Source organism: Silurus meridionalis, chromosome 2 (assembly GCF_014805685.1).
Source record: "Silurus meridionalis isolate SWU-2019-XX chromosome 2, ASM1480568v1, whole genome shotgun sequence".
Lineage (NCBI taxonomy): Eukaryota > Metazoa > Chordata > Actinopteri > Siluriformes > Siluridae > Silurus > Silurus meridionalis.
The window spans coordinates 18920248-18943658 of NC_060885.1; the positions used below are offsets into that span (position 1 = coordinate 18920248).

The window sequence follows — 23411 nt, forward strand, 5'->3', positions numbered from 1 at the left end:
TAACACATGATTTGGACAATGACATTGGACAATTCTATTTTCTGCTTTACTGCATTCAAGATTCTAAACACTGCATGTTTCTTTATTGTAAAAGGGTCAACAATTTAAATATACAATTGATTTCCATTGACTTGAAAATCCTACCTTCTGTCCTGGTACGCCTTGTATACCTGGTTCTCCCTGAAGTTTAAAAAAAGTGAGAGTATTCAGGTTAGCCATTACAATCCAATGCCATCCATCTACTTCCCAGATGGAATACAAAATTGCACTGAAGTATATAATCAATGATCTGTCAGAAAAATTATTTGCCTTAATAAATGGAGTTTTGCTTGATATTCAAATGATATCAAGTCATACCAATTTTTTTTTTATTTGGCCAATTTGCAGGGAGTTATTCTTTTATAGTGGCTTTCCACAAAAGACTTGTGTGGTTCCTGCTGTGATACACCGTTATGTGGCTGTTATAAAGAGCTTCATTGTGCTACTTTATGAGTCCGGTATGTTCCAACTTACAACTGTTCACATTCTCCAATCTAAACAATCCATAGCAATTAATGCATTGGGGGAAATGGAGAATTATCCAACAGCAACACAGAGCAGTGAAATGCAGCGTATTACTGTTGTACTGGTAGCACAAGCCTGCGCTCTCCCTGTAAATGACTGAACCTTGTCTGAACCTAGGCCTGTTTATAACACCTAAAGAAATGCTGTTGACACAGCTGCATTAAAACTCAAAAAGTTTAAAGCTAGAAATCTTTGCCAGAATATTGGACAACTTGCCAGATGTAATTAATTGCTAGGTTTGTAAAGTAATTATTAATCAACTTGACCTTTCAATAGCAGTGTACTGTACTGTGTGAGGTCTGACAAAATCAAAATATTGACATTTAGAAAAAAGCAAGAAGCCATTAAACCAGTATCTCTGGCACTTTTGATAGTTTACCACAGTGTTTTGTTTTATCGCAATAATGTTTCAACATCAACCAATTTATTTCCTTTACATTGTACACAAGCTTACCTTCATTCCTGTCAACATCTGCAAATTAAAAAAGAAAAGCAATTCTTATTACTAAAACACAAAATAAATTAATGATAATTGTAAAATATTTATGCTATAAAAGCTGCTGTCTATAAGACATAAGTGTTAGTTATGCTTTTACGCACCCTAAGATCTTTTCCCGGTTTTCCAGGTTCTCCAGGTTTTCCCTTTATCATAAAATATATTTCCATATATTAATAATACAATAAATTATTTGTATATAATTATAGTATATATTAGTACTCTATAGTGAGATAATTTTAAAAAGGTAACATGCATCTACCCTAGATTCATATATAACATACAGAAAAAAAATACAAGATTAGTCCTAACTCTAGGAAAAAAACATAAGTGACTTTTACCGGTGGCCCATTAGCACCAATCAATCCTGGGATACCTGGAGGCCCTGGGGGGCCAGGAGGGCCTGGTGGTCCAAGTGCTCCAGGCTCACCCTGCTGAGAGACAGCACATTACAATATTAGACAGAGATGCCAATATATTATTTTTTATAAAAAAAAAAAAATCAAAAAACACATTCAACATCAGCATTAGGATTTCATCTGTTTCAATTCCAGTCTATATGATAGGTATTTAAAGTGGAAGCTGAATTTACCTGATGAATTACAGAGACTGAAATGGAAAGGAAACAAACCCCTTCAGCTGAGTTGAAAAAGAAGTTAAAGCATGTTGTGGCTTTCAACAAATGGAATGGGGTAATTTAAGTGGTTATTCTACCGGTGGTTATTATACTTTGCTGAGAGAGAACCATGTTTGGAAAACAATCGCTGCCATTGAGTTTTGGCGGTATATATGTGTTATAACTGTGCCAATGTGGTTTAGGTTCACTTAAAAAGCTTCAGAGTCTGACCACTGACCAGGAAACCTCTCACTCATTCTGTTTTCTCAAGACCCTGTCAACATAAGAACCTGGAAGGCATGTTCTTAAAAAAAATTGTGTAAAAAAAACAATACAGAAGTAGAAAAAAAAAAAGAAATCGTAGCCAAATTACATGGGGGGGTATATAAAAAAGAAGTAGCACCAATTTGTTAATATATATATATATATATATATATATATATATATATATATATATATATATATATATATATATATATATATATATATATATATATATATATATATATATATATATATATATATATATATATATATATATATATATATATATATATATAAACATAGATAACACATCCTTAAATTTAGAAGCAATCTTTTCTTCGTTAATTCTTAGACAGGACTCAAGTAGACATGATTTATTATCCCATAAGCAAGTTTACTAAATTATTTCCTTTCACTATGCTTATTCAGACCAGGCAAGCATCAGTAGAGAATGTCCTCAAGTAAAGCCTTTTCCAATTTTTTTCTTTAGTCGGTGGCCCCTTAACAGTGGAAATGCTGTATCCAAACATGGTGCACTATTCTGGCACAATCACACACATTTACCTGAAGGAACAATACAGTGGATGGATGCCAGCCGAAATCGTTCTATGCCAGGGCACTGTGTACAAGTAAGCCATTACAGTGTAAATGTACTTTGAGAGCAGGAAGCACTTTGGACAGACCCCACTTTCCTGGCAAATAAGCTCTCTATCCCATTTCGTTATTACTTTTAGGCTGACATTATAAAAATTGCAGAATGGGATGTCCTCTTTCAAATGTAGTTTTTTGTTCTTTATAGGTTTATATAAATGTAAACTGTAACAATCCCTCCTTTATAGAAGGAGATGGAAACAAATCTTGAGATAACATAATTTGTCTCAATCAATAGCTTTAACCCTCTTGACCACTGTGGTTTTTAGACTTCTCATCAAGGAAAAAAACTTTCTTTTATTTTTTGCATTTTTGCAGACCTCCTGTCAGTGTCCCAATAATGACCTATTTCCTTGTATAAAATAACCATGGAGATCTGGGTGAGGACAGACAATTTCTTATTTCTTGGAAAGCTTGCTTTGGCATTGGGTTAAAGATTTAATGAACAAAAATATAAATGCGCATAGCTTTGGGAATTGGCATGCCGGTGTTTCATTATGCCCATAAACACTAAATCATGACTACAAATGTCAAACTGAGAAACCATTGTAAAATCTCAAATAAAAAGATTTCAATTGAAATAGCTCAATAAAGGTCTGGAACATTTTTTGTTGCTGTTCTCACATTTCTAACAAACACAGTGGTTCCTTGGAGGGTTACTAATGGGATTGGGGATGTTTTTTTGTCTGGCAATTGGTCGACAGTGGCTGGCATCCTTCGGCAGTGGTAAGAAGGGTGGCATAGAGAGATGTACCTTGAGGCGCTTTAGAATTAGAGGGCTTATTGAGGGCATGTTGCGCACGGTGATGGGCAACATCTGCTCAGGTCACAAAGCACAGGTGGGCCGCAGTGCAAAAAGTCACGAGGGCAACATGTTGACCAGCAGGCCAAAGGAAGGAAACGGAGTCAACGAGATGCAGAGGGGAAAAAGGAAAAGAAACAGAGAAATAAATGCAAAAGAGTCTATAACAGGGAAACAGCAAGGCAGGGCGAGATAAACAAGAGAGATCAAGGTGGAAGGGAGAAAATGTGTGGAAAAAAGGCATGAGAACTGACAAACAGGACCCAGCAGTCTAAGTTACAGTGGTGAGATAAATATTCTAAAATAATAGTCAAATCATATGCAGCATCCAAGCCCAAAGGGTGGATAATTGAATAAGGTTAATCAGAAAATATTTTATATTAATTGGATTTAGATATCTCAGTCCACTGTGATTTGGTTCCTGTGTCCTGCATCAGTGCAGTGTAGATTTCAGTCTTGCCACAAAGAGAGTTTAGCAACAGACTTACTGTGGCCTGTCCTCCAGCACATGTGTGGACAATACGCCGTTTCTGTTGAGATCACCAGCATTATAAAGTACAGATTAAAAAGTCACTAACCAAATGCCCACTAATCTACAATAGTGTTCTTAAACCGCTTACATTTCCAGGACCTTTCAGCATTATAGAAATTTTATTCCTCACTCTTGTAACATACCCATTTTAACAAAATATATAAGCTGGTATTTAAAGCACCAAAGCCTGAAACCTGACTTGGTTTGCAATGCGTCTAGGCCAAACCAAAAATTACACTTTGAGCTAAAAAAACATTAAAGTTCTAGTCAAACAGTAAAAAAAAACACAAAGAAAACACTGTGCATAAAGAACATATTCACTATAAAATATAATTTGGTGGCAGGCTCTTATGTCCATCCTCCTCAATAGCTTAGTCAGAGGAAAGGCCTTATCTGGTCTCTCTTTGCAGCATGGCTGAAGCACACACACACACGCGCGCGCGTCTGGGGATGAGGGATGACCCCACAACCTTTAACATCAGAGCCTGACTGGAGCGTAATGCTGCCAGAGTTTTCAATGGAACTCCCTGCTTAAAGTGGCCCACCACACACGCAGACATAAACATACATATACACACACACAAAAACATATGCGCATATAAATGCACATATCAAAACACGGACACACAAGCATTTATTCCCATTTCTGTGAAGTAGTCCTTCCAGTCTTGACCTAGAGACCATTCAACATAACTGTAACCAACCACTAACACAGACCTCACACTTAGAGGCTTGTTTTTAATATACTTAAGAGTCTTAAGACAATCTGCTTTTCAGCAACCTGCTTGACAAAAGCCATTTCACTATGACCTTAAACTTTAACTGAGTGTCAAACAATTTGGTCCTTTCATTTCATATCTGTTTTCATTTTTCATTTAAATTTCTAATGCTAATTTTGCTGAGCCTAAGTAACTTTGTATAACTCTATAGAGCTTACTACTTAATATATCATAATCCACTTTCATAATACATTGGATATCATAATTAGCTAGAAAATGACTGAAAAACAAGCTGGTTAATCCCAGGACACAAAGTCTTTTTCTTGGCATTTATTATCCGAAAGCCTTATCAGATCTTTTTCTCTAAGCCGCTTGTATAATTGTCTTGTATTTCGTAGAACATTTGTACCATAAAGAAAGCACTAAGAGTCTCCAACTTCACATGCTACACATGTGCTATCCATCATGAATACTTCAACTTGGTCAATCCATTGTTCATTGCCCTCTTTTCATTTGATTTTGCAGGCTGGTAATTACAGCCCTCTGTTCATATCTTCTTTGCATTAAAAAAAAAAACAAATTACTGAAACAAAGCAAAAAATACATACTAGAATTTTTTTCAGATTCTAAAAGTTAGACATGCTTTCACTTACCCGATGTGTATAATCACCACACACACCCTGAAAAATATATGCAAACAGGGCCTGTAAGAATCTTAAACCTTTCTGTAGTAAGTAAAGTATGTAATCAATAATTTTGCTGTACCTTTTCACCCTTTAGACCAGGTTCACCCTAATAAAAAAGAATTATAACTGTATTAAAATGTAGTGTAGAAAATGTACAAAAAGTGTAATATTTTTATGTTGTATAACATAGTGCAGAGAATTATACTTTAGTAAAATAGTATATAACTTTTATAAAACTAGTTTATAAAATACTCACAGGAATTCCTCTGGGACCGGGTGGGCCCTGGTAACATTAATAAATTAATTATTCATTAATTAATTGTCATACATGAATACATTACATACAGTAATTGCAAGTATACACATAACCTAAACACAATGTTCTTTCCAGCATAAACTACTACAATGTTCATTCTCACCCCATTGCATATGTGTTTCCTATGCATAGCCTAAGCATAATTAAAAGAATGTTTAAAAAAGAAGGAAAAGAGGAAATGGGCTCATGCATTCATGAAAACATGAATAATTTTTTCAGCTATTCAGCATCAGTTATTTGATGAACTTGTCTAGAGTGGACAATTGGTAATTGGTAATTGGTAATTTGTTTGGCTAGTGGGCATGAGCTTCTGTAGGTCATCAGCACCCCAGAGCCAAAGATAGGTGATGCATGCTCTCATGAAGGAAAAACTACACTGGTGCCAATGGCTTCAAATAAGACAAATCTGACATTAGTAAAACATATATAGTACTTATAAAACAAAGGGCATTAAATGCTGCAGGTGAAACAAAAATCTAAAAAACACATTGACATCCAAAGAATGGAACAGCTTAAAGCTTCTAACATGCTAAGACTTTTATCCGAAAACATTGGTTTATCTGCTTTTTTATTGCAACCTGGCAAAACAAGAAATCAGCAGGATGTTGAAACTGAGAGCGAACTTATCAATAAAAAAAGAGAGAAAGAATCTAAATCTCATATGAAGGTGGGTTTTTAGACTTAGAAGGTTGCATGTATTTTTAAAGAGCTATTGTGATTTAGTCATAAGCCCTGTGGGGATCGTACAGCATGAAGCCGACCCTATAAAGGTGTCACCCTGTTACAGGAAGACTAACCTTTATTCATTACCTTGTAGGAATACCCAGCTTTTGCAGTAGTTCACGATTTCCTTTACTTAAATAGTCTTTAAAAAATTTGTGTATATCTGTCACCAATAAATTCAGCTGAAATTAACTAGACTGCAGTGTATGGCTCACTTAATGATGGGTAATGTTTCCTTTTGTCAGAAACGAGAGCATCCTGAATCGATCAAGTTGCACGGCCAATAAATCAAACTAAACTGTTTTCTCAGTAAAGGAGTGTTAGTCTGCAATTCTGAAAGGCCACTGCAGAGTTTACCATTCTGCCTCATTAAACACAACTGATTCAACTCAACAGCTAATTACGCAGGCCTTCATGAAAGGGTGTGCCAAAAGAGAGAAAACACCAATCTCTGCACTGCAGGCTCTGCAAAACCTGTGAGTGACCCTGGTATTCTAGAGGTATCATGTGATCAACTCAGCAAGATAAATAAATATCAGTTTTACAAACAGTCTTTAAACAAATCGCTGAATTTGATCAAATCTGACACATTTCTCTTTATGATAATTGCTTTTCTGTGTAATTTAATGGTTGGAGTTTATAATACATGGCTGTAGGAGCACTTGCAATAAAGCAGAAAAAGGATGCTTACCATGTCCCCTTTCTGACCATTTTGCCCCTGTAAAAAAAATACTTTTTTATGTTATTCTGTAGGCACAATGATAGCTAATTTATAAAAAAAAAAAAAAAAAACACTGTTAGCACATTGAACATAATCATGACTGTAACTAGTGTTAGTAATGAGTAGGCTGTCAAATGTAACACGTTAACAACGCGGTAAGGCAAATTCATTTTAACAGCACTAATTTTATTATCTCGCGATTAATGCAGCACGCATTTCTGTTTGACCATTGTTGATACAAATATAAATAAATAAATATAAAAGAGATAATATATAAAAATATATAAATAAACCTTCAACGCAACACATATTCATGGCCTCCTTTCTTTACTTAGATATAAAAAAAAAATATTTAAAATAGTTTTACTGACGCGACAAGTCTCATATCAAGCACCAAGAAGCGCAAAGATGCAAATAAAGTCGTCCTTGTGAAAGCATAGCAAAAGTTGAGTTTGATTTATATAATTTAAAACACAATATTTACTTTAAAAATTTACAATAATATTGTCTTCATGCTCTATGCTAAGTCTGGTTTCACTAATAATGAACATACATTTACATAAATCATCCATATTTGTCCATGCTCATGTGGATTAAAGTATTAAAAACTTGAAACTAATTAATTTAAGGTACATTTAGTGTGTGATTAAGTTGCGATTAATGACGAGTTAACTTATAACAATCATGCAATTGATCACGATTAATTTGATTGAAAAAATCTGAAGAAATAATTAACCCTTAAATGCATCAATAAATCACACATTTACAGACTTACAGGCTTGCCGTCCAAGCCAATGGGACCCTAAAAAGAACAGAAAAGGGGAAGACTTTAATGGTAAGACCAAGAGGGAGCAACACTTTTGCAACATAGCTGTCTACTATTCTGATATGATGATGTTTATGACAGAAAAAAGGTATTTATTCAGAAGGGTTAAATATTGAATAGTCACATTTATCTAGTATTTGCAATTCTATGATTACAATAATCCAAATATAATATCATTAAACCGATTTGTTGTCATATTTACTCAGATCAAGCTTTAAACATTCTTATTCCATTGACAGATAATTGTGCCTTGTACTAATAATAAACGGTTAAAACAAGCTAAATATCTTATTATAAGAAAAAACATAAATGCATACAAACACCTATTGTCACTGGACAGGAGTGCATTTTATTACTTTAAAATTATTTTCTAGCAGCACAATACTGATTTATTTTTTTTAAAAGGCCAGTTTCTTCTTTCTTATTATGAATATAATATCTACACAGTTTAGCCCATCACTGTTAAAGTCATAGTGACATACCGGAAAGCCAGGAAATCCTCTAGTGCCTGGTTGACCCTGAATGGAGACACACATAAAAAAAAAAGTAACAGCTGAATAAATACACATATACAACATTTCCACATTGTACAGGCAAACAAAAGCACATTGAAAAAAATAAACCCTACTTCCTTTATTGAGAATTACATACACACAAACACACACACGGTCGGACACACACACACACACACACACACACACACACACACACACACACACACAGACACAGACACACACATAATAATAAGTGCAATGAACTCAGTAGGATGAGGTCAGTGTTAAAAAAACAATTTTTGTTGCCTACTGAAAGCTTTTTGTGTGGGATGTGGAAACAGAAAGCAAACTAGAGTATGCTGTGAAATCCTGCATTAGAGCAAACAAAACAAAACAAAGGCAAATTCAATAAGTGAAAACCAAACCAACATGGAAATCACCAAATTGAATAAATGTATGTCAATTATCATTAGTGCTACATTGCCCTGGACACAATAGAAAAGTTGCTTTGATGGACAAAAAATCGTTTAGTGCCCTTAGGAAGTCTTTAAATATCTTTAGAAACCAAATAATAATGAACAAAAACTAAGAAAAGGAAATAACAAGGAAGAGGTGAGTGCAAGTAATGAAAGAGATTATATGTCTTGCTCCCAGGAAGTTACTGGGAACATAGCTGGGTCTCTCTCCCAGCAGTAACCAAGTATACAGTCCGAAGAATTTGGGAATAAATGTCTGAGAGTAAAAAAAAAATAACACAGTATTTAGGCCCATATGCTTTTCTGTGCTGCAAGCCTGCTGCACACAATGTACAGTTTTGGATTTCTGTTGAAATGTTCTTGTAAAATACACCACAAATATATAATTACAAAAAAGTATCATTTGTTTTACTACTATAAAGCAATAGTAGAAACATAAGGACAATATAAGACCTTGTCTGTGTGGGCCCCAAAGAAGGCTCAATCTCCTCTCTAATCTCTTCATTTATGTGTGAGAAAGCCATTGTAGCAGTACACTCAGTTAAGTCCACCTGGCTGATTTATCATTTCCGTTGGCCTCTACACACCTCTCTTTCAAATCAACCCCTGTGACCCACTCAGCACAAAACCCACACTCTCTGCTCACCTGCTGGGAATGGTCCCCTCCAATGGCAATCCTACTCTGACATTTCTCTTTGCCATGACCCTGTCTCTAACAGCGTGCTGTCTCCTACCAGTGCCTTATGACTAGTGAAAGAACTTGGGTACAGAGAGGCATGCAATCAGCAAACTCAAAACCAGATGTCTGGTCCTGCCTGAGCAGTCTGCTGGCTCTGCCATAAGGTATCTTGAGTCTGTCAACCAGAAGTGCTGGGGGATGGATTGGAACCGCAGGACGAAGAATGGCTAGAGCGTTTCATGGGATAATCAGAAAGGAAATTGCACTACTGAGCGGGAAACATTACCCCTTTGTCTTTTGCTTGGAATGTTGCAATAGTATGCAATCTTTGGGTTTGTGTCTGGATCATTATCTTGTAAATTAGGATGTTTTCGTTTCTCTCCCTAATGAAGATGGTGTTCCAAATGACCATCATTATAGGCAACTCAAAGCCATTCAATGTTTAAATGAAGCTTAAGTATTTCCATGCAATCTTCTATGCGGATTCTGCTTAATTTATCTTCATTAAAGGAGCTACCCTACACAAGCGAAATGAGTATTTGAGGAACATGAGGGAAGAAGAATGAAGATCTTTCCAATTCCTTCTTACAATACTGTTCAAATATGTCACAGAGGTTTTCATTTATCCACACTAATCCAACTAGTAGTGCATGGCACAGATAAGGGAGTTTTTAAATGTCAATTTAAACACTTTAAATGTAAAAAAATATATATATATATAGTCCAAAAAAGCAATAGCATTGCTTTAAACAAACTTAACCCTCAACTAAAAGTAATGCAGGGCTTTATTGGTGCCATTGATGACACTTACAGGAGGTCCTCGTGGGCCAATGATAGATAGACCAGGCTCCCCTGGAGCTCCCTAAGAACAGACAGAAAGATAGAGATAATCAGAAGAAGTAATAGGGGAAAGAAGGAGAATGGTGCTATGCCTAATCTACATTCTGCATAAAATGTCAAAAGCACTATACTAAAAGCAGCTTTTCAAACACTCTGACATTTTCCCTGCCTCTATCCTGTACACAGTCTTAAGACAGCCATCTCAAGGAAACATGCATGTGTCTGAGTGGTCTGCATTAGCTTTTGTCTAAAAATATGCTCAACTTTTAGTTGATAAGGTTAGACTGCCCAGCATTAAAACATACCCTGTGGATTGATGCACTGGCACAACTAAAGGAATTTGCACAGTGTCAGCCAGTTCCTTAATGGTGTAGCCAGCTTCCCAGCACAATTCCACAAAAAGTCTGTGGCCAGATGGGAATGTTATCATGTTTCTAGCACATCCCATAATTAGTACTAGTATTTTTAATCCTTCTGATTCAAATCCTGTTTTTACCAGGTGGGACTTTTAAACTTGGATTTTTTTTTTTGCACATACAAGCCTTGCTGGTTGCTACTAAGGAAAATGCAGTCTAGCAGTGGCCAGTTGAGGCCAGAGAAAAAGAAAGAAGATTCCCAAGCAAGTTGTGCTCCAAGTGAATCTTACAGAGATCTGTCTAGTAGAGCTTGAAAAGTTGTTAGTAGCTAGGAATGGCCAAATAACTCAACCCTAAATCCATACCAAATCAGTTAAAGCATGAGGGATCTTAACGATAAATTGGCAAATAAATGATGTTGCAGTTTTCAAATCAACAACAGCAATGATCAAAATAAACACAATTTAAATTCCATCAAGATAGCCATTTCAAGAAAAACAACTTGATGGAGAATCTTGAAACAGCCAAGAAATATATTAACCACAGGAAAAAAAAGACAGATGTTGAAATTTTATGTCGCTATATATCAGCCATGATCTGCTGCTCAAACAAACATTCTGCAGAAGAAAGCCATAGCATATACACTATTCATGCCATAGTTGTAAAAATTTACTTCAAAAAGTTTGCACAGAAAAAACCAAGAAAATTGCACAAATAGTTTTTTCTGTTGTGCAAAAAAACCTCCCAAATCCACACATGTAGAACAAATCCACATTTAATTTTCGCCATAATTCTACTACATCCTGAATTGTTTCCAAAACCAAAACTCTTAAAAATCTGTCCCCTTCCAGCTCCTAATACACCTGCACCAGCAGTTATTCTGTGTTCTTGATTAATTGTTTGAGGGTTTTTGGAACTGGAATTGAACAAAAATGTAGACCATTCTGTGGTCCAGTGAGGATTGCATTATAAAAACTGTGCATGATTTAGATTATACAATGCTTCTCTGTGACATTTTTTTTTTTAAATCTGACCTCACATACTATTCCAGAAGAATGATAAACCATAGTCTGTCTGAACTGGCACAAAGGACTAGTTTAGCTACAGGTGCGTAAATGTCTAACACCAATGGAAACTGTTGTAAAGTCAAATAACTTGGAATAAAAAACAAATGTATTCATAAATCCACTATGCATTGCCAGAAATAATCATTTCAATTGGCAAAATTGATATAAAATATTAGAGTAGAGCAAAAGCACAGCTCTATTTTACCAACTGGGATTATGACATTTTGAGCAGTCAGTCTTTCTAAACCACTTTCATTCCAAACTATTTACAAGAGGGAGTCTTGGGTGTCTGAAACTTCAAGTTTTGGAGAGCTGCTACAGAGAGTGAATAAATGCAGGTAATCCAACCGTTGTGGGAAATCTCTTCAGAACTGGAGCCCCCCCAGGCCTATTCAAGATAGAGCCCAAAGTCTCTCTGATATAAATCATGATGCCTGCACACACTGTATTTTGGACTAAGCCCTCAAACCACCCACAGTGAAAGAATTTTCAGTTGTGCACAGGCGGGCTGCCGTCCTGCACTTACCTTGTCCCCTGTGTTTCCCTTTAAGCCCTGGTCAGTCACAGCAGACACAGTCACATGCATAGTGTGAAGGAGAGAGACAGAGAGAGGAATCAGGGTTAGAGAGGCATGGAAAGGACATGGACATGCAGCAGCCTGAGTGGGGGAACTAGAGGGTTGAGAAATGGGAAAACGTGGGGTCATGGAGAAAGGATACTGGGTATGGGAATATTTAATGTGGTTGAGGCATGTGGGAATGGAAGCACTGGAGCAGGGTGTTGCTGTACACACTGCTATATAACGAATAGTAATGAAAAGTAGATATAAGCTAACTTTTTTAACAGATTTTTGGCAAAAAAAAATTATTTCCTTTTCAAAATCAGCAAAACTATATAGGAGCTTAAAACTTCAGTGAAATATTATGTGCATAGTTTAGCTTTTCCATAAACCTGCTATTTAAGAGAATTTGTTTACATAAATGGTCCAAATTTTTTAATATCTCAAAGGGGCGCAAGAAGTCAATTATAAACCAGACTGTCTAGAGGCTGCCACTGTAGCTTTATTATTCTTATTAGGTAATTATACCTTACATGTTCACATGAATGTCAACTATTTACTATGGAGGTGATATAAACAGAGACTAGCCTATACAGATGGTTTTGATTGATGATTTAAATATTAGTGTTTATGGCACGTCAGGTGTTCATGATGTCTTTTACACATAATATACTCTGTTGGGATGAAAAATGTCCAAATTTATAACACACAAATTGTATTATTATGTATTAATTTAAGAAAGTACACAATTCTGTGTTTTTACACATGAAACATTAGGTAAATACAAGCTCAGATGAACAACAACATGTGATACGTTAAGCCGTGTCCTGGGGAGAAACATCAGGAAAGACATCAGCAATGATCTCAGAGAAGCAATTGTTGCTGCCGATCAATCTGGGAAAAGTTATAAGTCCAATTCCAAGCATTCAAAGCCTAAATGAACTGAAGCAACATTGTAAAGAAGAGTTTTTGCTGCTAACGGTGCTTCTACAAGTGACTGAATCATAAGGTGTATGTAGTTTTTTTACACATGGATTCTCCATTTTGGTTTAAATCTTTTAATATGTCATGTGCCATTGTTCATCTGAGGATGTATTTACCTCTATTACCTGCTAAGGGCCAAATCATTTTTAGTTTTCTGATATGTAAAATACAGTGTACTTTCTTTTCCGCATGATTGTATGTATAATCCGTCTTAAATATCCCCTCAGGATTGATACTGCGTACGTTTCCATTAATAAAACAGAGGCCTATTTTATGCCAATTTTCAAATGCAATGAATCAAGTAAATGCAGATATCAGTTGTATATTTACACACAGAGGCATATTTCTTGATTATCACATAAAAAGATCTTCCAAAGGATAAAGCACACAGGTCTTTTTGATATAAACTGATTTACAAAAAGGTGTGGATATATCATTATGAATAAACAATGTATAGCTTCTTATGACATGCAAATTGTGACATATGGCCCAAAAAAGTAAATACACAACATGACTCATTTTAGAGCTTCTAAAAGCATGCCACTGAGCATTGGTAACTAATTATTAAAAAGGCCCTAGCTTGCTTATGCAAACTAACTAGCTGGGCTTAATGCATATTTTATATCACTCACCATTCTTCCAGGAATGCCCATTGATCCTTTGTCTCCCTAATGATCAATGCAAAGTCAAGAGTAAAGTAAGAAACAGTAATTCTGTCAAGCTGGCCAGTATTACATCAGTGCATTCCTCTGAATTCTCAAGCATTATCTTAGGTGTTGGTTGAATATTGTTGATGCAAAACATGCCACAAATGATCCATAAAGGCCAACGGCCAACTATGCAAGGCCAAATTAAGAGCAGACACCGAAAGTTGATTAGAAAGCCAATTACATCAGTGATTATTTAATATGAACAGAAGCTCAATTACGTTAATACAATTAAGACACCTGTGTTGCATTCATTATAGAGAATAGACTATATTACAGCTATTTTATAGTTGAATCTAAAGGTGCTTAGTTGAAGTGAATGTGATTATGGCAATGCATGCCTGTTTGATGCTTATAGTATGTTTAAGAAAAAAATATTTAATTTCATAAATAATCTAAAAATGTGAAATATTGTGTTTAAAATTGATACATTTAACATCAAGTAATTCAAATATGTTGGTTTAAAATATAGGTTTTGTTACAAGGGGTATTCTGTTTGATCTGACATACTGCTTTCATATTGGAGTTAAATATTTCTTGAAATATCTCTAAAAAAATAGATACATGAGAATAGCAAAATTTATATAAATATCTAATTTTATCTCCTAATGTAATCTTGAGAATTAGCAAAAGTCCTTAGAGGAGCAGTTCAAACCAGACGGATCTGTCCAGGGTGCTGATTCCAAGAAAAGCTGTTCCAAGTACCCAGTTTATTCAAGTTAAATTCATATCATGTAACTGTAATAACTGAATGCCATCAGTATTCTGCCTATTACACCATTAGGTTCATGAATTATCCACTGTTGTAGTGATGCTGACAAACAACATGCAATACAATATAAAGACTATAATTGCAATAACTTTATAATAGATACATCATAAAAACTGATTTTACTGTTCTACAACAATACTGTACTTGCATATGGCAATAAACACCAAAGTGAATAATGTCTTTACTACAGGAAGTACATAAGGAACTTTATGTTTCCTCCATTTCACCCACTTTTAGGGAGATCTTTATGATTGGGTTTCATACGCTGAGGTAAATCAAGTAAGAGTGGTCTTGTTATAATAGACAGCTGAGAACTTTAGGTAGTCTTCTTAAAACATGCTTTTAATGAGGACCAGGTGTGTTTTAGGTTTCTGTTAGTAATACTAGCATTTCAACAGAAACTCTAAAAAGAATGCTAAGGCAGAAATCAGAGATGCTGTGAAAATGCAAACATGCAAAACAAAGTTTACTAATGGTAATGCTGGAGTGGCTGGTTTACTGATTTTACATATGGTAAATACAGTACATTACTTTACTGAAATAAAATACATTAAAATACCTCATCCCAAGAACAGCAAGTGTATATTCCCTTAATTGATTTTACAATCAGGTTCTGAAATTAACTTTTTTTAATTAGCAGCCACTTTGGCTTCCATTAGCCCCCCCCCAAAAAAAAATAAATTGTAAAATGATATCTTGTATCCCCTCTCTTCATCTTACATGCTAAATTTCTCGTCCTTTAACAGCCTCCAACTTGAAGTTGTTCATTTCAATAACAGAAGTTTCTCCCAAAGTGTATGTCCTGGAATCTTAAAATCACTTGACTTTATTTTATGGAGTCATAGACGAGCCACTTATGACCAGCTTGACACTTGACATTAAAACATTCTTTTTTTGTGCTTTTTGTTGCTTTGAGGGACTATAATTTGTTTTTGTTTTTTTAGTCACCCCAGGCAAGTATCTCCACATTATTGTTATTTGAGCCCTCTCTATTGCTTCATTGCAAATAAACCAGTGCGAAGATTGAGTATTTGTGCTAAATCCCTGCAAAGCGGGTGAACATAGTTTATGAAACAAAAGTAACTTGCCAAACTGGCTAGTGATTTGACAGTGTTGCCATTGATTTGCTGTTGATTTTTGGTTAACTAATGTTACTTTCAAACCCTGTTTTTCAAAACCTTAGATCTCACTGTGTATCTTATTGGAAAAGCTGAACTTTGAGGTAATATGTTTATATACTTTTTAATACAAGACTTATAATTTATCCTATATTGATCAGCTTCTCAATAAAATAGACTAGAGACTGGGAGAAGTCAAGAACAAAGAAAGACACACAACAGGACAGTTCTGAGACAATTACCGGAAAGCCAGCTCGTCCAGGAGGACCCTGAAAAAGGGTGAGAGAAATGGGTACAATAATAAAGAAAGAAACATGCATACACTCCAACACTGTAAAATTGGCATCTAAAACCTTTTTTATAACACACTGCTTTAAGTTGATATGCACCATTTCCACCACTATGAATAAAACTGGAAACCAAATCATAGACGCTTTGATTTTACTGTTGGTTTTTATATCAACACGAAAGTATGAAAGTCTGAATAGATTTCAGATGCACACACATGCAAAAAGCATATCACAGATTGTGTGGTCATGCAGGCAGAGGTTTTTTTTATTACCCTGAATTGTATATAAATTCCTGTCCTGCCAGAAACCTAATTAACCAAAGTTATTCCATCTGGGAAAAAAGAAAGAAATCCAAACTACCACAATTATTCTGTTACTAAAATGTGGGGTTATGAGATTATACCTCATTACAGCCAAAACCTGATAGCTGCTATATTACTCAAATGGAAATATTCTTTTCATGATTGAAGGCCGTCATGGGAAGTGGCGGTCGTAGATCATTCTACCCTGTGAGCTTGTTTGTGTCTTATTCTTGGCCTGCTGTTAAGAAAGGGAAGTCATTTATCAAGACTCAGCCAGAAAAGAAACTGTTAGGGAGACAAAAACATCCCTTCTACTGTCTTTTGGTTTGGCTCTTTGATCTCCCCTTAATCCATTCAGAAGTAACAGGTGTGACTCACACTGACTCACATTAAACATGCATTTTATAACTTGAAGAAGCTATAAGCCATTTACAGAGTATTTATATAATGCAGAGAAGTTTTATCACATTGTTTCTCTAAGAGAGCATCATGTTGATTTGGATGGGTGAAGGCATATTTTGATCTTTTGCACTCAGAACTCCAACGATAGCTTTTAAAATCCCTAGTTTTTAACTGCGTTTGGTCTAAAATTATGCTAAAACCTGCTGAGAACAAATGCAATACCAGAACAGATCACAAACAGTCTGTATATTTGGATAAATTCAGGAGACTGTAAAATCTACAATGAGTTCCCCTACCAGAAAGGGTTCTAAGTAAATGCTAAGAACCCTTAACTATTAGATGAACCCTTAAAATATATATTATTTTCAGAATTTCTTATATTTCTCTTAATATAAAAATATCTAATTAGTATTTTTTTTGTAAAATGATACACTTTCATTAACAACTGGTTAAATTTTTTTTTTTTCTGCCAGAAAATATAATAAATATAAAAACACTACTTATTACATTTTTAGTTCTGCTGTTTTTAATTACCACTGATGCCCATTATCACATGGAAATGAAGAACAATAAAAAGAAATGAAGAATGAAATTTTTAGGCCTCTCTTATTTTTGCGAGTCTCTTCCATGATTATAAAAATAATGACTCTAATATGTAAATCTAGTAAGAAATCTCAATTCAGCCTACAGGATTTTGCTTCAAGGTTCTTCTATTGCAGAGTTGTCTCTTATTTATAGTATTGTGATGAGTGTTTTCAGTACAAGTACTGATAAAAAAAGGTCTGTGAGAGAAAACAGTAGTGCAAGTTGAAAAGCAAAATGTTTTAGAAAAGAAGTATTTAATCCAGGTATAATGATATGCAAATAGCTGTGTGTGTCCTGGAAAGCAGTGTGCTTTGGCTCAAACAGTGAAAGAGGGAGATGCGAACAAGTGGAAAAATGTGTGAGTATGTATGTGTGTTTAGGATGAAGCATTTGTTTTAGTGTATAAGTGTGTATACAGCTTGCTTTGAGGCTTAGAACCAGATGCCGGTGGTAAAAGGCCACCAATGGCTTCTGGGTATGTCTCAGACTGGCCAAGAGATGTGTCTGGCAAAGTCAAAGGTCAGCTACCGGAAAAGAACCCCTCATTTGTGCTACACGGTAGCAGCACACATGTGGCACTCATTACAGCTACAGTGCTTCTGGGAGAATAATTAGGTTCCCCACAGGGGCAGAGGGGTTACAGTACCACCACACTCAGTGGTAACAGTGAGATCCTTAAAACTCAGACATTCACCTCTAGTGAAATATTTCAGATTGAAACAAATCCATCTATTTTTTAAGCACGGAATGTTGGGATAAATTATACTGCAATATATTTATACCACGCAAACTGCAACTGCTCAACTATGATTTTTTTTTATGAAAAGATTTTCTTGGTCCTATAAAACATCTTATTTACAAAAAAAGATACATGACAACATATTTTGAGGTTTGTTTTTGAACAAAGATTGGCATTTTGGGTCTAAGTATATACGGCAGTTTAGTAATGATGTGCATAAATTTCCGCTCACGTCTGCTTCGAGCAGGACATGTGCAGACTTTAATGGTTGTGAGCTGGTGACGCTTTAAAGTTCTATTGAACTAGTCCTGCCTCACACACAGCTAAAGGCCATGCCCATGTAGCTGACCTGTAAAGAATGAGAAACAATTATACATTTAACTCATCAGTGTTCGCTTTCAACAGGAAACGGTCTGTTTCTAGACTTTGTACAGCAGTACGTATGTTATGTTAACGTACTTGTGTAAATGTTGGTCAAGAACCTCACCTCGCTGCTCAGTATTATCACTCGCGCAGCATACAAGTGGATCAGCACGAAGCGGACAAACAAAGAGCCTAAACCATCCATCACTAGAGAGGAGTGTTTGATTGTTTCCAACCACGTCTAAAAACAAACACTGCACTTGTCACATTGCCACTGATTGGCAGTTAATCACTTCTGACACTGAAAGAACTCATGGCTGCTTTTCATTTTGAGCATATGACTTGCTGGAGCGATTACAAAATATAGTAACCAGTCTGCTTTCTTATACAATTTTCTGTTATACTACTGTTGTTGAATTCTTAAATTTCAAGAATTCAACAACACTGTATTATAACAAAAAAAAGTGTATAAGAAAGCAGACTGGTCACAATGCTAATTCATAATGTGTCTTGAGTAGTTATTTTTGGGTAGTTTTACTTAATATTTTCAAAGTTTACATGTATGCATATGTGTTTGACTTCTTTCCATGTTCTAAGGCAGCCCTTTTATTATGTCTGTGGTCACTGTTATATCATTAATCACTGTCATGGCTTAGAGGAGGAGCTCAACCTTCAAGCTCTAAAAGCATGGACGCAGCTGTCCCTAACCACATCTAATTTTAGTCCTCTCGATATTGCCTCTCCTCGCTTCTTCTCTCTTCTCTTCTCATCTTCTCATCAAGGTATTCCAGACACTCATAACAATGCTCACCAGAATCAAAATAAAAAAATGACTATTATTTATTGAAACATAGCATACTTGAAGTATATTTAATCTGTGTGTTTCATTCTTAGCTGTGTTTCCTGACTTTCATAAACAATAAAGATAAATATAAAAGTGGACCTAAGCAGGGCCAAAATACTATGCTCACACAGTGTAACATACAAGTGACAGTTACTCTCTGTAAAATAATATGCAGCTTCAGTGTAAATGCACCATTCATCTCTGGCCTGAGTCAAAGAAGAAGTAGAAGAGAACTGTGGATTGGTAATGGTGTTTCAAATGTCTCAATGTGTCCTGTTGTTTTATCACAGATATAAAATCTTCACGCTTTCTCTCTTTTCATCTGCTTGCCCATTTATTGCCTCATATTTCTGAGATTTATTTTGCAGCAGGAAGACCTACACTTTAATGTTTCTATGGTTCTCCCTTTGTAGGAAACTTTACTTGCTCGATGTAGAACCCTACATCAGTCTTTTTTTATCAGAACAATCATGAATAAACATATGAATCTATATTTGCTTCTTTGGATCCAAATGTATGCAAATGTGACAATGTGTCTTGTGATATACAACATGCTAGCTCACACACACACACACACACACACACACACACACACACACACACACACACACACACAAACACAAACACACAGCAAATCACAGCACACCACACACAAAAAGACAAGACACAAAATTTGGGTAACTTTACCGCAATCCAGGCAACAAAGACCACAGGTCAATTGTACTTACAGGAGGTCCTGCAACAGAGAAAAAAAAGAGAGACTCGAGTTAGTCATAAGCAATAATATAAAAAATCAGGAAAATAAAATTGATCAGATTGATGGTGGTTCAGTGGCTATTTTTATTTAGAATGCTAATTGACAAGTTCTGCTCAGTCCTGTCAACCTAACACTGCTGGGTGATTCTTAACTTTGCTGCTGATGTACTTTGAATATAAATATTCAATATTATATAATATTTTATTTTAAAGCCAATGAGTTAAACAACTGTAGGCCCTCTGTCTGTTGTTACTACATTTGCCCTCTACAAGCTAATATTATAATGCCTGAATATCTACACAGCATGCCTTGGCTGTGCTCTCTGTCAGTGCAGGTGCAATTAGTGCATCCCTGATGATTCTTTTTATCCCTTCCAGTCTAATACACTCAGAAGAAAGCTATAGGGAAGGCAAAAATCTTCTGCACCGAGTCACACTCTCGGCTTTGTGCATAAATAAAGCAGTTTCATTTCAGAGTTGTGTTTATAAAGTAGTAGATCACAGGCCTAATGTCAGTGCCCGTCAAGCGATCCAGCTGGTTTTTCTGGCAGTGTATTTGTAAGTCTTAAACATTGCTGACAGCCAAGGGGGAGGCAGAGGTTCATGTGCCACAGCAGACTACAAGGATATAGTTATTACACACCACACACAAAGTGAAAACTCGAACTGATTTATCATTAAAGTCGCTTGGTTCATCATCTCTAATTTTACAAATTTTACAATTTTACATCTTTTCATTTTACTGTGTTACTGCAAAAAAAAGAACACAATGGAATTGTAGATTATGGTGATATAGCACATAAAAGAGTGTTACTAACCACAAATTGCATAGCAGTTTGATCTAGTTTTAAGGTTATAACAAATTGTATTTGCTGCATCCTTCAAAAGGCAGTCTAGTCAACATCAGTGGCAGTGCTTTGGAAACATCTTAATAAAATGTCCTCTTATGGAAATAATTTTCGCAATTACTCATAAAGCACTGGTATATTTCAAATCTAGTCGAAGACAAACGTGAAAATCACTTATGACAAATAAATACCTCATGTCAAATATAATTATTTAGATTATCTCTACAAGAACTCATTCAGCCATCAGGCTGGAAAGCTGAACATGCACAAACTAATCCATCAAACAATTTGTGACAGGCAGCTATTTTTTTCTGAAAGTAAATGATTATACAAAGCTGTTTTCCTTTAAGCTGAATGCATAAGGACAGAATAATAGATTGCTTTCCAGGCTGTTTAGGTTTAAAATAGCATGAAAATGCTATTTGGCGTATGACAGCTTTGCTTTTAAATGGCCCGAGGAAAAAAAAAAGGACACAGACATGGACATGAACCCTATGCCTAACAATTCATAATGGAGATAAATGAAATAAGAAATGTAAAGAAATTACCTGTAACTTAAAGTCAATTGACCTAAAAGACTAAGATATATGTCTTCTAGGTCTAGTACGTAGAGAAACATCTCAATCAAGTATTATATACTCTACAGAAAAAGACGAAAATTTCTGACCAGTCCTTCCTGTAATTTAGGTGAGCATAAGTAATGCCCTGGATGCAAGAGTGACAAACCTTTCCTATAAGTGTATGAATTATTCTTTCCTGTCTTTTCCTGTTTTGAAAGCCTTGTGTTTTTCTAGTAATTAGTGGAGATATTTATCAAACTGTTGCCGAAGTAGCAAGGTTTATTTTTTTTGGCACACACAAGAAAATCGTGGTCATATAAGAATAGGTAGTGTATTAAGGACAATCAGAATTGAGTTAATAGAAAGGATAAGAAACAGTTCCATATTGCCACACTATTAATTTACCACTCAGAAGCAATAAATTATGTACATCATAAAAGGAGCTCTATAAAATGTTACACTTCACAAAGAATAGCTTATTGAACCTGATGTGGTAGAGGTTGGCATGTGTGAAAACATGGAATCTTGGAAAAAATTACAAAATTTATATGACCGAAGAGAAGTTATGAAATTTGCATAATCCTGTTTCCACAATTATGTCACCAAAATGTTTCCTTGCTATCTTAAAATATATAAAAGGTTTTTACCCTTTTTGGTATGAAATGCAGTTAAAGTTGTCTGACATGCATATTAGCGTTCTATATTTAAGATTGCATTAAATTAGGGCCTTCTAATTTTGGAGATTATGCCTTACAACTCCTTTCATAAATAAACATGACCAGTTCAACTTGTTCAATGTAATTTACAGATTAGAAATGTTCTGGAACAGACTTAAAGCCCACATGGACTTCCTAAATGGCCTTTTCTTGCCCCTTTAAGCCATGCCGGGGATGTATTTAATCAGATCAGGCATCAGAATTATTAACTCCCTGACTGAAGCGATATCTTTGCACTCAGCGAGAGCCACAGCACAGTGTGGAATGAGCAATAAAAATGTTTGTTAAATTGTCCGCAGAAAAAAAACATACTAAAAAAAATCACCAAAGACACATGATGAACAGAAAGCAAAAAGCAGAGAAGCATATATGAATAATTGGCAGTGGTACCAAAAAAGTGCTGGCATGAGTAGCCATTTTGGTTTAGAGTCAGGCCACTGAGGTCAGAGGAGTGGTGGCTGTGAAAGGTGAAACCCTATATACAAGCATGTGGAAGTGTATACTCAGATTCCTGACACATTCTGGGCTTGCTACCACTTCCTGTTCTGCTGGATGGCTCTGGGACATCTATAGACAACCTTCGTCAAAAGGCACATCAAGCACTGGCTTTAAATATACTGCCAATGATGGTGCCTAGAGGAATCCTGTTCAAAAGTGTCTCTCTGACTATTGTGAATGAACTGTATGAACATGAAGTTTGTTTTATATGTTCCTACAAACAGATATTAAACGTGCAATGTTAAACGAAGTAGAAATCAGAAAATCCGCTCTCTGCCTGCAGTATTAGTAGTTCTTTGCAACCACTTGTTACCTAATTGTCTTCTAATGCAAAGTCATGTAGAGACTATCAGAAGTTGGTATAAACAAATCCAAAATCCTTCTGCCTTGGCTCTGCCCATACTGATAAACAAGAAGAATTAAATCCAAAACTTTTACTCAACATAAGGATTGCCCATTTACCTTCATTATTGTATCACACACTAGGCGACCCAGACCAAATAGGACACCATCTTGAGAGTGTCTAAGTCTCATTCCAGA

At 35.5% G+C, this 23411-nt stretch overlaps 1 protein-coding gene across 15 annotated transcripts in view; it reads right to left on the reverse strand.

The window, feature by feature from the left end:
• col13a1 (collagen, type XIII, alpha 1) overlaps window positions 1-23411 on the reverse strand; it is a 74471-nt gene that overhangs the window by 25535 nt on the left and 25525 nt on the right. For 5 of the 15 annotated variants that reach the window (XM_046869450.1, XM_046869485.1, XM_046869468.1 and 2 more), the window contains exons 3-19: window positions 20222-20229; window positions 16211-16237; window positions 14004-14039; window positions 12355-12381; window positions 10377-10427; window positions 8399-8434; window positions 7866-7892; window positions 7061-7087; window positions 5587-5613; window positions 5410-5436; window positions 5298-5324; window positions 3882-3923; window positions 3346-3408; window positions 1402-1494; window positions 1165-1206; window positions 1019-1036; window positions 145-180 (exon numbers count right to left, since the gene is read on the reverse strand). In XM_046869450.1, the coding sequence (XP_046725406.1) occupies window positions 145-180; window positions 1019-1036; window positions 1165-1206; window positions 1402-1494; window positions 3346-3408; window positions 3882-3923; window positions 5298-5324; window positions 5410-5436; window positions 5587-5613; window positions 7061-7087; window positions 7866-7892; window positions 8399-8434; window positions 10377-10427; window positions 12355-12381; window positions 14004-14039; window positions 16211-16237; window positions 20222-20229 (614 nt within the window). Of the gene's footprint in view, window positions 1-144; window positions 181-1018; window positions 1037-1164; window positions 1207-1401; window positions 1495-3345; window positions 3409-3881; window positions 3924-4395; window positions 4456-5297; window positions 5325-5409; window positions 5437-5586; window positions 5614-7060; window positions 7088-7865; window positions 7893-8398; window positions 8435-10376; window positions 10428-12354; window positions 12382-14003; window positions 14040-16210; window positions 16238-20221; window positions 20230-23411 lie in introns of all 15 variants that reach the window. The other 10 variants (XM_046869514.1, XM_046869568.1, XM_046869458.1 and 7 more) reach the window with 9 other exon arrangements.